Source organism: Tupaia chinensis, unplaced genomic scaffold, assembly GCF_000334495.1.
Source record: "Tupaia chinensis unplaced genomic scaffold, TupChi_1.0 Scaffold143565_1, whole genome shotgun sequence".
Classification (NCBI taxonomy): domain Eukaryota; kingdom Metazoa; phylum Chordata; class Mammalia; order Scandentia; family Tupaiidae; genus Tupaia; species Tupaia belangeri.
The window spans coordinates 167,961-181,443 of record NW_006203410.1 but is presented as its reverse complement, the minus strand read 5'-3'; the positions used below and the strand labels follow the sequence as shown (position 1 = coordinate 181,443).

The following is a 13,483-nucleotide window of genomic DNA, read 5'->3' as shown; positions in this document are numbered from 1 at the left end:
TCATCCTAAACCATCTACCTCACAAACCCAGGAGACCACCTCCTCAGAGACCCAGATGGAGGGGGCTCATGCACTGAATCTTTGCAATGAGAGCACATCATGTTCTACCCACTCAGAACCTGCTCTGAGTTCAACCTCAGCATCAAAGGACATCCCAATCAAACCAGAAGCACAATTAGGCCAGGGAAAAGCAGAGTCCAAGTTGGAGCCAAAATACGTTCAATCCAGGGCTGTGCAGGAGTTAAAAACAACCCAGGAAGGGTGTCTGGGATGTCACAAGGCAGAGACTACATCATCCCTGGAGAGAAAGGAGCCAGGCAGGAAAGCACACCAAGAAGCCACCAGTGCAGAAGGTCTGTCAAATGGCAATCTCCACCCTCTGGGGACAGGAAAAGGCAATAGTGTGGAGGGGAAGAGGAGAATTGACATAAGAGAGGAGGCTTCTCTCCAAACCACTCCCGCTCAGGGCCCCACTTCCTTGGGAGCAGCTGATAATCAACCCACTGGCAAGACTTCTCTAAGCGTGGATAGGAAATTGGGTGAAACAGCATCCAGCAGCTTTTCTCCAGGTGACAGTCATGCAACTTCTTTTCCTAAAGAGACTACTGACAGAAAACCCTCTGATGTCAGTGAGGAGAATGGGAGGCTAGACAGTGGTAACAAGGGCAGAGCTATGCTTTTGGTGTTAGATCCTTCTGTTGCTGACAGCAAAGCTGAAATCCTTCAGCCCTTGGACCCTCAAAGTAGCAACTTGAAGGCAGGAGAAAGCAAAGAGATCATGCCATCTGTTGCTGAACACAGGAACTTTCTAGAAAATACAGCTAAGGTGGAAAGCACCCCAGTGAGAGCAGATTCAGTTCTCAACATCCCAGTAGCCCTCCAGCCAGAGACAACTGTGAACATGGCTCACCAGCCTGCACCATCCAGTAGCAGTTTCCAGGACCTTGGCGTGTTCAGTGTGGATGTGGTCCCACCCCCCACTGACACTGCACGTTTGTCAAACACATCCCCAAAAGTGCCTGACAAGAATACTTATCCTCGTGGGATCCCCAAGCCTGTCTTCACACATTCCAAGGATATGCTTTCCACACAGGAGGGAATGGAGAACCATCAGATCGATAAAGCAGAAGAAAAGATGGAAACCAAGCCCATCATTATGCCCAAGCCCAAGCATGTAAGGCCTAAGATCATCACATACATTCGAAGGAATCCTCCAGCTGTGGGCCAGGTAGACACTTCACTGGTTTCTGTGGGGCTTCCCTATGCCCCGCCTGCATGTGGCATGCCTCTCCCCCAAGAGGAGAAGGCAGCAAGTGGTGACCTTAAACCATCTGCCAACCTCTATGAGAAATTCAAGCCAGACTTGCAGAAGCCAAGGGTCTTCAGTTCTGGCTTGATGGTGTCTGGGATCAAGCCTCCAGGACATCATTTCAGTCAAATAAGTGAAAAGTTTTTGCAGGAGGTAAGAGAATGTCGTTGACATATGATCAATTAGTTGTAGATCCTAAGGTTAGTTATATATTTTCAACAAACTGTGAAAGCAAACTATTCCCTTGTCTTGTGGCAGATTTTCACAGAGACAGTTGTGCTGAATTGAAGATTTTTGACTTGAGATTGTCTTGAGAAATGCATACTTGTGACTAGAAGAGTTTGATAGTTATAATTTAAGGCAACTCGTTTAAATTTCTTGATATAATACAGATAAAATTAGAGCAGTACCCATTTAAACTGGCTTCCATGTTTAAATACATGAGCATGATCCTTCTTTAAGCCAGGTCAAAGAAAGAAAGAATACAAAATAACCACTTTTTTTTTCCTTTTTAGTTTTTGCCATAGGGGTTGTGTTCTCACCAGTGAGAGACAGAGAGTGAGAAAGCATCCCTTATGGGGGTGGTCACATCTCAGCCCCTCTTCTCATTTCTACCTCCTTTTTAGGGTTTTGGGCACACACCTACATGTGCTCCAAGTGTTTCTCAAGGCCCTGGCTTGGAAAATCAAATCATGCAGTTGACCATGTAGGATCCAGCCATCTTAACCACCATGCCACCAGTTGGCCCAACATATTCTTTAAATTGATCTGACTTATCTGATGGGAGCCTTTTCTCTTTTGGAGACTCGTATTCATACACAATAAAGGAATAGAAAATAATGTGTTAGGCATGACTTCTCTGTTTTGAGGAAAAGTAACAATTATAGCTAACATTTACTTGCCTGCTGTGCACTGGGCCCATGTAGTATAGTGTTTGATCTTCATTATTCCTCGTAGTAATTCTCTGCAGGTTGCTATTGCAGTTTTTATCCTTGTATAGATGAAGAAACAGACTTGGAGAGGTGTAAGTTCCCCCACGTGAGGCTACACCACAAAGGTGCATCGAGAGTCTCACTCAGGCTATGCAGTTTCTGACTGTACTGTGTTGCCTCTTTCAGTAGCTGGGTACCATGATGACTCACATTCTGAAGCAATCTCTTCAAGGCAGCCAAGACGATCTGATCCTTCTCTCCCTAACACCTCTCAAGGCTGCCCAGGTCCCCTGGAACACAAACTGGAGCCTGCAGAAGGGGTCAGGCTCCAGGATATGCTCAGTGTGCACCATGACCTCCACCCTTCCTCACCTTCCGTGTTCCCTGTTTCACTCTGTTGCCTCAGGGTGTTTGCATTCCTCTCTGCCTAGACAGATCTCCCAGTGATCTGAATGGCTTTCTGCCTCACTCTTTTTAGTTCTGTGCTCAAACGTTCTTTCATTGGAGAGTATGCCCACCTTCCCTCTGAGTCTCCTTTTTCTGATTCATTTCTTCCTAGCACTTATCTCCACTTGACCTGTGTGCTCTTTTGGTTTTCCAACACTGACTAGAATATAAACTCCACAAGAGCAGGCAGGGGTTCTTTTCAATTTTTGGTTCCCTGCTGTGACCCCATAATTTAGAAAGGTGCTAAAAATTTTTTTAAAAAGTTCACCGTTACGCAAATTATGAACTCCATAAAAAAAGTATACCAAGACTCCCTAGAGACAGAATGATTGAATCCAAAGTTGGACTCCAGCCTGACTGAATGTATTGACATATTTAAATCACAGCAGAGTTGTCAGATGTAACACAGAAGAAAAGGTGAATCCATTCTCAGCTGCAGACATTGACTCAGGAGGTTGCTGAGCAGGTATTCCAACCAGCTGAGCCCAGTGCTGCCCTGGGGCAGAGCCTTAGTAACCAAATCGCATGGCACACTCCATGGTTTCTGACTCATCGCCCGCCAGCAGCCCTCTGGTTGTCACTGGATTTTCGGCTCACATTTCTAGAGAGGGGAACTGAATGGAGAAGTCAGGACTCATTTACTGGGCAAGGCTGCACTGGATCCTGTTTAGTGTGAGCTCCTTATGTGGTGGCCTGCAGTGAGAGTGTCCTGGTCAGAGGATACCAGGATCTCACCGCCTGCAGTGAGAGTGTCCTGGTCAGAGGATCTCCGCCTACAATGGACCAGTTGTCATTCTGAGTTCATAAATCAGTGTCTGAGTTTGGGCAATGTGAGTCATTCTCACACTTCTAGACACTCATCTACTTGGGCCTCCCAGGCTCAGTCAGGTTCTGGGACTGGGCTGTCCTGGGGACTAGGAATGTCCCCAGGCTTGTGCAGAACTGTGGGTACCAAGGCAGGCTAAACATATGAGTAAATCCTCTTCTCAAAATATCACTGCAGAAATTCCATGAAGATACCCTATATTTTTCTTCGTCAAAATACTCATGAGGGAAACTTGATTTGAAGATGTAAGCAAAAATCCTATTATTATCTGTAATTCTTTCTCTGTGACTTTATTGTTCTTCTATATGTGTCTTTTCTGTGTTATTTCTGCTTCTTTCAAGAATAACTCCTATATCATATGCATAGTCCCCCAAAACTATTTGCTTTCCTTTATCATCTGGAAGCCACCTCAAGACTCAAGGAAATAAGATTGGATAGACTTGTGACTTCTGTGGTCCTGAAGGGTTGAGAGAGACCCCAGTGACATGGCGAGAGCATCTCAGCCCAATCCAGTCCCTGGCCCTGTGTCTTGGGACTGTTTTCTGCCATAATCAGAGCATCTAACTTCCAGGTCATTCTTTAGGCTGTAAGAGCAGGAAGCCCAGCATGTTGTACTAGGATAATTTTGGTGTAATCTTTATCCAAAAGTAAGGAACAGTATGACCCCTAACTCCATAGCCATAATTTAACATAACCTGATATAGGGAGATCAGAAAACGATCAGCCCTGCCATTTTTGCCCCTAACCCCTAACTCACCATGGGGTGGCTTCCCCTGCTTTCAAGGAAAAGAATACATTTCTGATCATTTGGAACAGAAATGTTTTTCAGCTATAGGGGATACATGATTCTTAAATATGAGAGAATCAAAATAAAAACCCAGTCCAGGTTCAGACTCTTCTTCACCATTGACAGATCCCTGCTGGTTAGATAGCATGCCTAGAAATGAAGAGATTAAGAGAAAGTGCTCTTCTGAGAGAGGGAGTAACTTCTTGGTTACACAGATTTAAAGCTTCTGAAAGTGTTTTCAGAGATCATCTGGGGTCCAGTTATGCTATGGCCATAAAATCTGCTCACTTGATTAGACCTCTGTCTGCTTCAGGCTCTCCTGAGGTCTTCGGGATACTCCTTCCCATTGCCAACACTCCCTCCCACTATCCTGTCAGAGAGAGACTCTTCCCTTTTAAATTTTTGATGAAGGACAATGAGAAGGGAGCAAGGAGTGAAAGAAAGGAGAGACGATGTGTTTGTAATATACAGATGTGGGGTTTGGGCTGGTCGCACTTCTCATCCCTGGTACCTACCTTATCTTTGAGGGGCACTGCTTTAATTACTCAGGGAAATAGAGCCAATAGGAAATAGATGTGTTTGTGTGTGTGCACGCATGTGTTCATACACACGTGCGTGTGTATATTTGTATACACACATGTACATTCAGAGAAAGACAGGCAGAGGGATGGAGAAGGAGGCGGGAAGGAGAGAGACATTTTAAGGAATTCACTCCTGTGGTGGTGGGGGCTACAAGCTCAAAATCTGCACCACAACCTGCAGGTTGCAGACCCAGGGAAGGGGCGGTGCTGCGGTTTGAGTCAGGAGCCTGTCTGCTGGCAGAATTCCATCTTCTTCATGAGAACTCAGTCTCTGCTTATGAAGGCCTTCACCTGATTGGATGAGGCCTGCCCACATTATGGAAGGTAATCTGCTTTATTCAAGGCTGATTTAAATGTTAATCTCATCTTAAAAAAAAACAAATAACAAAAAACAACAAAAAAACAAACAAACAAAACAAACCAACAACAACAACAGAAACCTTCACAGCAACATCTACAATGTTTGACCAATGATCTAGGTACTGTGGCCCAGCCAAGTTGTCGCATACAATTAGTCTCCACCAAGGAGGCCTTCTTCTCCCTTGAACTGTTTCAGTGGCTTCTCACTGAAGCCCCCACATTTACTCTGTGTCTTTCCAGCACATGATCCCAGTGAAAACAGACCAGGGCAGACAGGAAGGGGATGATCCAGTGAGAATTTGATTGAGTGCTGTGATTCTTTTATTTGCTTTCACTTATTTCTCCAAAAATGCTCCATTAGGAGGAAAGACAATGTCAACATTTGGGATTGATCTCTATGCATTCGTGACTGTGCAGTGTTGCCTGTTGTGTTCTGTCAGTAACGATGAAAGAAAAGAGTGTGAAGCTTTTTGTAGATTCTCTTGTTTAATTGAAAATGCAGACTAGACATCTAAGGCATACTTGTTGCCTTTTAAAGAGCCTGTTACTTTACTAGAAACAACTTACTTAACATAGTGACAGGCAATAAGGTACTGAAACCATTAAGGTCATTGTTGAGTGAGAGTCTGGTGGGAGTTTGACCTCTGAAAACTATCCAGTTCCAAAGAACTGAGTAACTAGTGCTAGTTTAAGATCACGTATTCCCATCCTAAAAGCCTGACACAGTTGTGTGTTGTAAATGAAAGGTATTTTTTCAAAAGAGCACCTACTCTAAGCACTGAACAATGGCATCCAAAATATAGAAACCAAAATTAAAAAATAGAAGGCATATGAGTATAAGAGAAAATTCAGGAGACCAGCAATTAGCTTAATGGCTATGTCACTGGCCTCCCATGTAGTCAACTGCGGTTCGAGTCCTGAACCTGGTGGCTTAAACTCACGCCAGGCACGTGTGTGTGTGTGTGCCCAAGATCCTGAGAGGAAAATGGAGGAGAAGGGATGGAGGCATGGCCATCCCCCCTGGGGGGGGATTTCTCACTTTCTTGCTCTCTTTCTGGCGAGTACACACACCCTATAGCAAAAACCTCTCCAAAAAAAAAGAAAAGAAAATTCAGTGGTTGATGGTTGGACAGTAAGTAAATAATGGTAAAATCTTATTAGAGCACAGATGTAGAATTCTTTCATAGGAATGTAATTTGCCATAGCATGAATATATTCTATCTACTGTAACAATCATACATATTTTACAATGTGATCATGATATAAAATTTTAAAGGCCTAGTCTTTCGTTTCAGTAATGTCAGTTTTAAGGAAAACTTCCTATCCATTTCAACATTAAAAGAGTATAAAATTAAGGGTTTATCTCTTCAACAGCTTGGATCAAAGCTTTTATAGCCTCAATTAAAGAATATTGTTAAATGCTTGTGATTGTTGAATAGATATAAGTTTGACACATAGAACATATTGTGATTTAGAGTAGAGTTAATTAACAGATGTATCTTTTTGTACATTGCCCCTAGCTCTGATTTTTTTTTTTTGGTTGTAACTTAAAGGAAATTATTTAATTCTCTTTTTCATGTTTAATATGAAGAAACACTATTAACAGGAACAGACTTCACAAGTACAGAATTGCATATTTAAAAGGTACCCACAAGTTGAATTCTAGTTTAAACTATATTAACTATAGGAGAAGGTAAAAGTAATGTTATTAAATTTAGGAAAGGTTGGGAACACTTATTGGGACCAGCAGGGGTATAGTGACTTAAGGCACTGGACTCCCATAGAGTCGACCGCGGTTTGATTCCTTGACCTGACAACTTGAAATTCATACCAGGCACTTGTGCATGCATGCCCAAAATCCTGAGAGAAGAATGGAGGAGAAGAGATTGTGGCATGACCATTCATGGGGGGTGATTTCTGACATAGTGTATGTTGCAAATGATAGTATTTCTTCATAAGAGCACCTGCTCTTGTGAGGGTGATTTCTTACTTTCTGTCTCTCTGTTTCTCCAGTGAGCATGTGTGCTCTATAGCAAAAAAGTCTCTATAAAATAAACATATGAATAAATATTTATTGACTTCAGCTATTGGCTAGGCACTGTTCCAGGTTCTATGAATTCAGCAGTTAACAAGGCTCTAAGAATGTCCATTGTAGTGAAACTCAAACATTCCTGTGAGCATCACCTAACCAGAGAAGATAATCGGAGGTTATTCAGTCTCATGTTTTTACTTATGTAAATACACAATGGAGGCTGTCAAACACATTTTCCATTAACTTCCCTAGGTTTTTTTTTTTTTCAAATTGCCTTTTCTCTTATTTTTAAAATTTATTTATTTAATTTTGCTACTGGGCGTGTGCACTCGCCAGAAAGACAGAGAGAGAAAGAGAGACAGAAAGTGAGAAATCATACCCCAGGGGTATGGCCCTGCCACAATCCCTTCTCCTCTACTCTCCTCTTGGGATCTTGGGCACACATGCACATGTGCCCAATGTGAGTTTAAGCCACTGGGTCCGGGACTCGAACAGCGGTTGACTACATGGAGTCCAGTGACATAGCCATTACTCCAACTGCTGGTCCCACCTTTTCTCTTATTAACAGTATGTATTTTATTTTCTAAGTAGCTTAGTAAAGACAATATACATTTATTATGTTCACCTACTAATTGTCAGACTAGAGTAACTTAAAAAGTGCCTTTCTCCATAGATATGATGAAACTTCCATTATTTCATGAACACCTGCCAAATTATGTTCTTTGTCTTGACATTATTTATAGACTCATTCAAATTTCAGTGCCTTCGTAATGATGAATATAAAAAGTCTTACAGAGTGAGTTCCATAGAGGGACTTCCAAAAATTCATGAAAAAATAGAATTAAAGTTGGCATTGATGGAAGGCCACAGCCTACGCATAGAGGGACTTCCAAAAATTCATGAAAAAAATAGAATTAAAGTTAGCATTGAAGGAAGGCCACAGCCTACTTTACAGACCCCACGCTTATTTTGTGTTCTGGGAGATCAAGTCTTTGCTCATTCCTTTCTATTAATCCTCAATTAGCCTAGCCCCTCCTTAGGATGAGATCTTTCATTTGCATATACAAATGTGTGTGTATCTGTCCTTGCACTACGTTGTATGTTATGGTAAAAGTTCTTAAGGAATTCTGTTGAGTTTGGGTTATGAATAAATAAGAGTGCTCATATAAATTCATCTGAATGCTTTTTTAGATCATATGACAAGTAAATCTTTAACAAGTAAGCTGGCTTCAGAGATCCTAAAAAGGAAAAATGTAATAGATAACAATCTTCACAATTCCAAGAACAAAAAAAGTTCAGGTTGATTTTGGCACAATTTTTTTTTAATCCATGTTTTTTTCATAATATACATTTTCCATGGACTTTATAAAGATCCCTTGTATTTTCTCCTAGTGAAGTACAGATTTATAGAGTATTAGAATTGGAAGAGACCAAGAGATCATCCAGTTATATGGTCAACCTAGAAATGAAGACATGGGGGCCCAGAGAAAGGAAGTTATCTGTGATCAAGCACTTCTATGGTACTAGAGTGGTCACGGAGCTTTAGACTCCTGACCCTGTTTAGAACTCATGTTATCATGTGAAGGTCTCTAATCAAACTTCTGGTCATTTATTGTAGGTTACGGACCACCCTGGAAAAGAAGAATTTTGTTCTCCTCCCTATACTCATTACGAAGTCCCTCCAACTTTCTATCGATCAGCCATGCTCCTTAAACCCCAGTTGGGATTGGGTGCAATGTCCCGGCTACCATCTGCAAAGAGCAGGATTCTGATCGCAAGTCAGAGGTCTTCAGCGAGTGCCCTCCACCCACCAGGACCTGTAACAACAGCTGCTAGCCTCTACAGCTCTGATCCTGCAGGTAACTCAACTCATGGCTGCCTTTCCCTGCTATGCATTTAAGTAGTGACTGTAGGAAAGGTGGTAACTGTCTAAAATGTTAATGCATCTCATCCTTTATGAGGAGCCTTTTTCTGTCTTCTGTATAACTATAGATACAGACATTTGTGAAAACTCATCTATCTGCAGTGTCATGTCATCTACAGTGTCCATGTCATCTTTAAATGGTGGCACATGTTACCACTTCCAGGATTCTTGTAGTTTCTCCTTTAATGCACCCTGTGGACAAGAGACAATAAGACTTTTTCTGTCAGGAGCCACATAGTAAATATTTTAGAGTTTAGGGGTCAAGTTATAACATCTATGTCATAATTGCTCGACACTGCCAATGAATGGGACCATTCAGCATGAATGACTTAACAAAAATGGGGTGGGTTGACTCCTGGACTTCAGTTTGTTAGGGAGATCTTTCTACATTGTCCAGTTCACTGTTTTCATCTGTTTGCAAGTCCAGAACACCCCTTGTACTGTCTCTCCTTTGTTCACGGGAGATATATTCCAAAATCCTCACCAAATGCCTAGAAACACTAATAGTACAAAACTCTCTATATACTATGTTTTTTCCTATACATACATACCTAAGATAAAGTTTAATTCCTTAATTAGGTGCAGGAAGAGATGAACTGCAATAGCTAATAAGAAAAAAGGAAAATTTTGGAGCCAGCAGATAGCGGGGTGGTTGAGGTGCTGGACTCCCATATGATTGACCATGTTTTGAGTCTTAGACCTGGTGGCCTAAAACTCATGCCAGGTACATCTGTGTGCATGCCCAGGATCCTGAGAGGAGAATGACCATCCTCCCTGCAGCATGGCCATCCTCCTTGAGGGGTGATTTCTTGCTTTCTGTCTCTCTTTCTCTCTCCATCTCTCCAGCAAGCATACATGACCTACAGCAAAAAAATCTCTAAAAACAAACAAAAAAGAACAAGTTTCAATCATATATTGTAGGGAACCAGCAGTTAGTGTAATGGCTATGTTGCTGGATTCCCACATAGTCGACCGTGGTTCGCGTCCTGGACCTGATGGCTTAAAACTCACGCCGGGCGTGTGTGCGTGTGTGCCCAAGATCTTGAGAGGAGAGTGGAGGAGAAGGGATTGTGGCATGACCATCCCCCCTGGGGGGGGGGATATCTCGCTTTCTGTCTCTATGTCTCTGTTTGTCTGGCGAGCGCACATGCCCTATAGTGAAAACCTCTCCAAAAAAAAGAAAAAAAAATCATATATTGTAATAAAATTTATGTGTGAATATAGTCTTTCTCTCAAAATATCTTACTGAGCTGTACTGTACTCACTTATTTTGGCCAGTGGTTGACCATTGGTAACTGAACCTGCAGAAATCAAAACTGGGTGAGGGAGTGGAGGAAGTAGTGTATAGACAAATAGAAAGAAGAAACTAGTAATGCATGCATTTTTAGCTCCCAGCTAGTGTTACTGTTGTGGAATATTCTCTGCCAATATATTTTTTTTCCTATGGATCTTTCAATAGTTGAAATAATGCTGTGTATAGATTTTTTTTCACTAATATAGTATAGACATCTCCTGTGCCATTAAAATGTTTCAGAAATATTCGATTGAATGTAATCTTCTGTTTTGTTCATGCAGTTATTCATTCATTTAACAAATTTTCACTCTTATAATGAGCTATAAGATGGATATTGAGGACTATATCATGAGCAAAATACAGAGAGCTACTGCCTCTATGCAGCTTATAGTCTAATAGATAGAATAAAGAATAAAAAACAAGCATAAAAATAAATATGTAATTACCAATTTGGCAAATGTTATAAAAGCAGGAGACATAATATTCTGAGAAATTATAATCAGAACAGTAATAATGGGACACATGTGCTTCAGGGCCAGCTCCTTTGAAGAAGTGAGAAAAATACACGGCCATGGGGAATAATCAACATTTATTTAAGTGTTTTCTGACTATTGGCACTTTGGTTCTGCTTATTTTAGATTATTTTAAATAATGCTGCAACATGCATCTTTGTATGTGATTATTTCATCATTTACGTTCTTTAGGATAGATTATTTGAAGTATAACTATTGGATAAAAGTATATCTAAACATTTTTAAGCCAAATAATTTTCTAGAAAACTTGTAACAATTTTTTAATATTAGTTTTTCTTGAGAATGGTACATTTTCCTTTCGCCTTGTCAGTTTTAAGTTTTACCATTATTATTATTATTGTTATTTCATTTCACTTATTGTTATTGCGCAGGAACTTTTCTCATCTCTTTGCAATTAAGTTACTTTGTTAATTACTTGGGTAATTATTGGTTTTTAATTGCCAGAGGACATGTGAATTTGCCAGAGAGAGAGAGAGAGAGGGAGAAATATGTTTGGGGAGAAAGCCCCAAAAGAACGCAGTCACGCCACAGTTCTTTCTCTTTCATTTCTCCATCTCGTTGGGATTTGGGGCACACATGCACAGGCATCCCATGTGTTTTGCTACATCCAGGAGCTGTAATTCAGATTGCAGCCAGCCATGTGGGATCTGACCCCTTTAATCACTATACCATGGGCCCAGCCTATAGGCTACAGGCACGGTGGATGGACAAGAGGCCGGAGGGTCACGGCCCTGTTGGGGCACACATGCACAGGCATCCCATGTGTTTTGCTACATCCAGGAGCTGTAATTCAGATTGCAGCCAGCCATGTGGGATCTGACCCCTTTAATCACTATACCATGGGCCCAGCCTATAGGCTACAGGCACGGTGTGGATGGACAAGAGGCCGGAGAGGCGCGGCCCTGTTTTCTACCGCAGATCAGAGAGGAAGGGCTGAATGAGAAGACACACACCTTTCTAATAATCTATCTGTACGGCTGGGTGTCAGGAACTCTAAAATACAATCCACCCTACTGCTGTCAACTTCATTTGTCTGGGGGGAGGCATAGGTGGAAACAAGAGCCTGAGCTCACACACATAGCCCCAGGTCCTGAGGAGCCTTGCTGTAAGAGCTGCGAGATTTTCTCCTAGCTGAGAATCCAGCTCTGGCCCCTTCCTGCATGAAACTCATGTAGATTGCCAGACAGGAGGAACTTGTTTTGAGAAGATAAGGGAAAATCAGAATCCTCACTTCCCCACCCTCTCCTCTCCTTACCTACCTGCATTTACTAAGCCCTCTCATCAGTGCCTTGAGCCCCTAGCAAACCCCAAGTGTTTTATTTTCCTAGTTATTTTATAGCCTCTTATATACTCTCATTACCATAAAATTTTATGGAATTAGGAACCTAGTTTGACCTGTTATGTTCAAGATGAGATCCAGAGATTGGTCTCTCCCTTAAGTAGCTCCTAGGCCCTAGATGGGCCAGTCTCAGCACAATCATTTAAAGAAGCTCATTTTAGCTACCAACAGAAAAACAAGATGTTTCAGTTTATATCTACTTCTTACAAAGCAAGTGATTAAGTTCTAACTTCTCTAAAAATATCACTTCCCTTTTCTCTCCTCATCTCTCATGTCTTGTAATGTTTCTGTTCTCTTTCTCCCTGATTCTCAAATGCCTCCTAGGATTCCCCCTGACACCTTCCCCAGACATGGCCATCATTATCTTCCCAACTCCCTCTCCTCCACCCTAGCCTCACTACCACTGGACATAGAATAACTGCTGACCTTCCACTCTGGTTCCACCCATGTCCTGTGTTCCCTTGGGGGAAGGATGGAGTAGCATGGGAAATCGTAAAGTGTTTGCCTTGGAAATATTTGAGTATATGCTGTGTTTTCTTGTAGGTTCACTCTCATCTTTTTATAAGGTAAGGTCTTCCTGTTTCGCTCTTTGCATAAGAACCGTGTTCCAGGCAGAGGAAACAACACACACAAAAGCTTAGAAATAAGAATGAATGGGGACTGGCAGATGGCATGGTGGTTAAGGGTGCTAGACTTCCACATGGCCTACTGCAGTTCGAGTCCTGGACCTGGTGGCTTGCTTTCTCTCTCTCTCTCTCATCAAATTAAAATAAGAAAAGGAATAAATAAATAAATAAATATTTATTTATTTTTTTAATAAATAATTATTTTTAAATAAATAAATAAATAAATATTTATTTTTTTTAAATAAATAATTATTTTAGAAAAAGGGAAGAAGAATGTAGCATGATCAGAGGACAGGTGTACAGCCAATGTGGCTGGAATTAAGTGAGAGGGAAATGATAGAAGTGGAAGTAGAGAATGGGGCAATGTACACGTAACTGGCACAGAGCCTTAAGTCCTAGGTGAGGAGTTTGGATTTTACCCTGAGTGTGATGGGAAGCTTTTGAGTATATTTTTTAAAATTTTTTTTAAAACTTTTGCCATAAGGTATGTGTG

General features: G+C 41.5%; 1 protein-coding gene across 1 annotated transcript in view; it reads left to right on the top strand.

The window, feature by feature from the left end:
• Positions 1-13,483, top strand: part of LOC102471653 (microtubule-associated tumor suppressor candidate 2) — a 330,024-nt gene that overhangs the window by 274,665 nt on the left and 41,876 nt on the right. Inside the window, exons 4-5 of the mRNA XM_006163906.3 lie at positions 1-1,462; positions 8,893-9,133. The exon at positions 1-1,462 is cut by the window's left edge and continues 21 nt beyond it. Of these exons, the coding sequence (XP_006163968.1) occupies positions 1-1,462; positions 8,893-9,133 (1,703 nt within the window). The remainder of the gene's footprint in view (positions 1,463-8,892; positions 9,134-13,483) is intronic.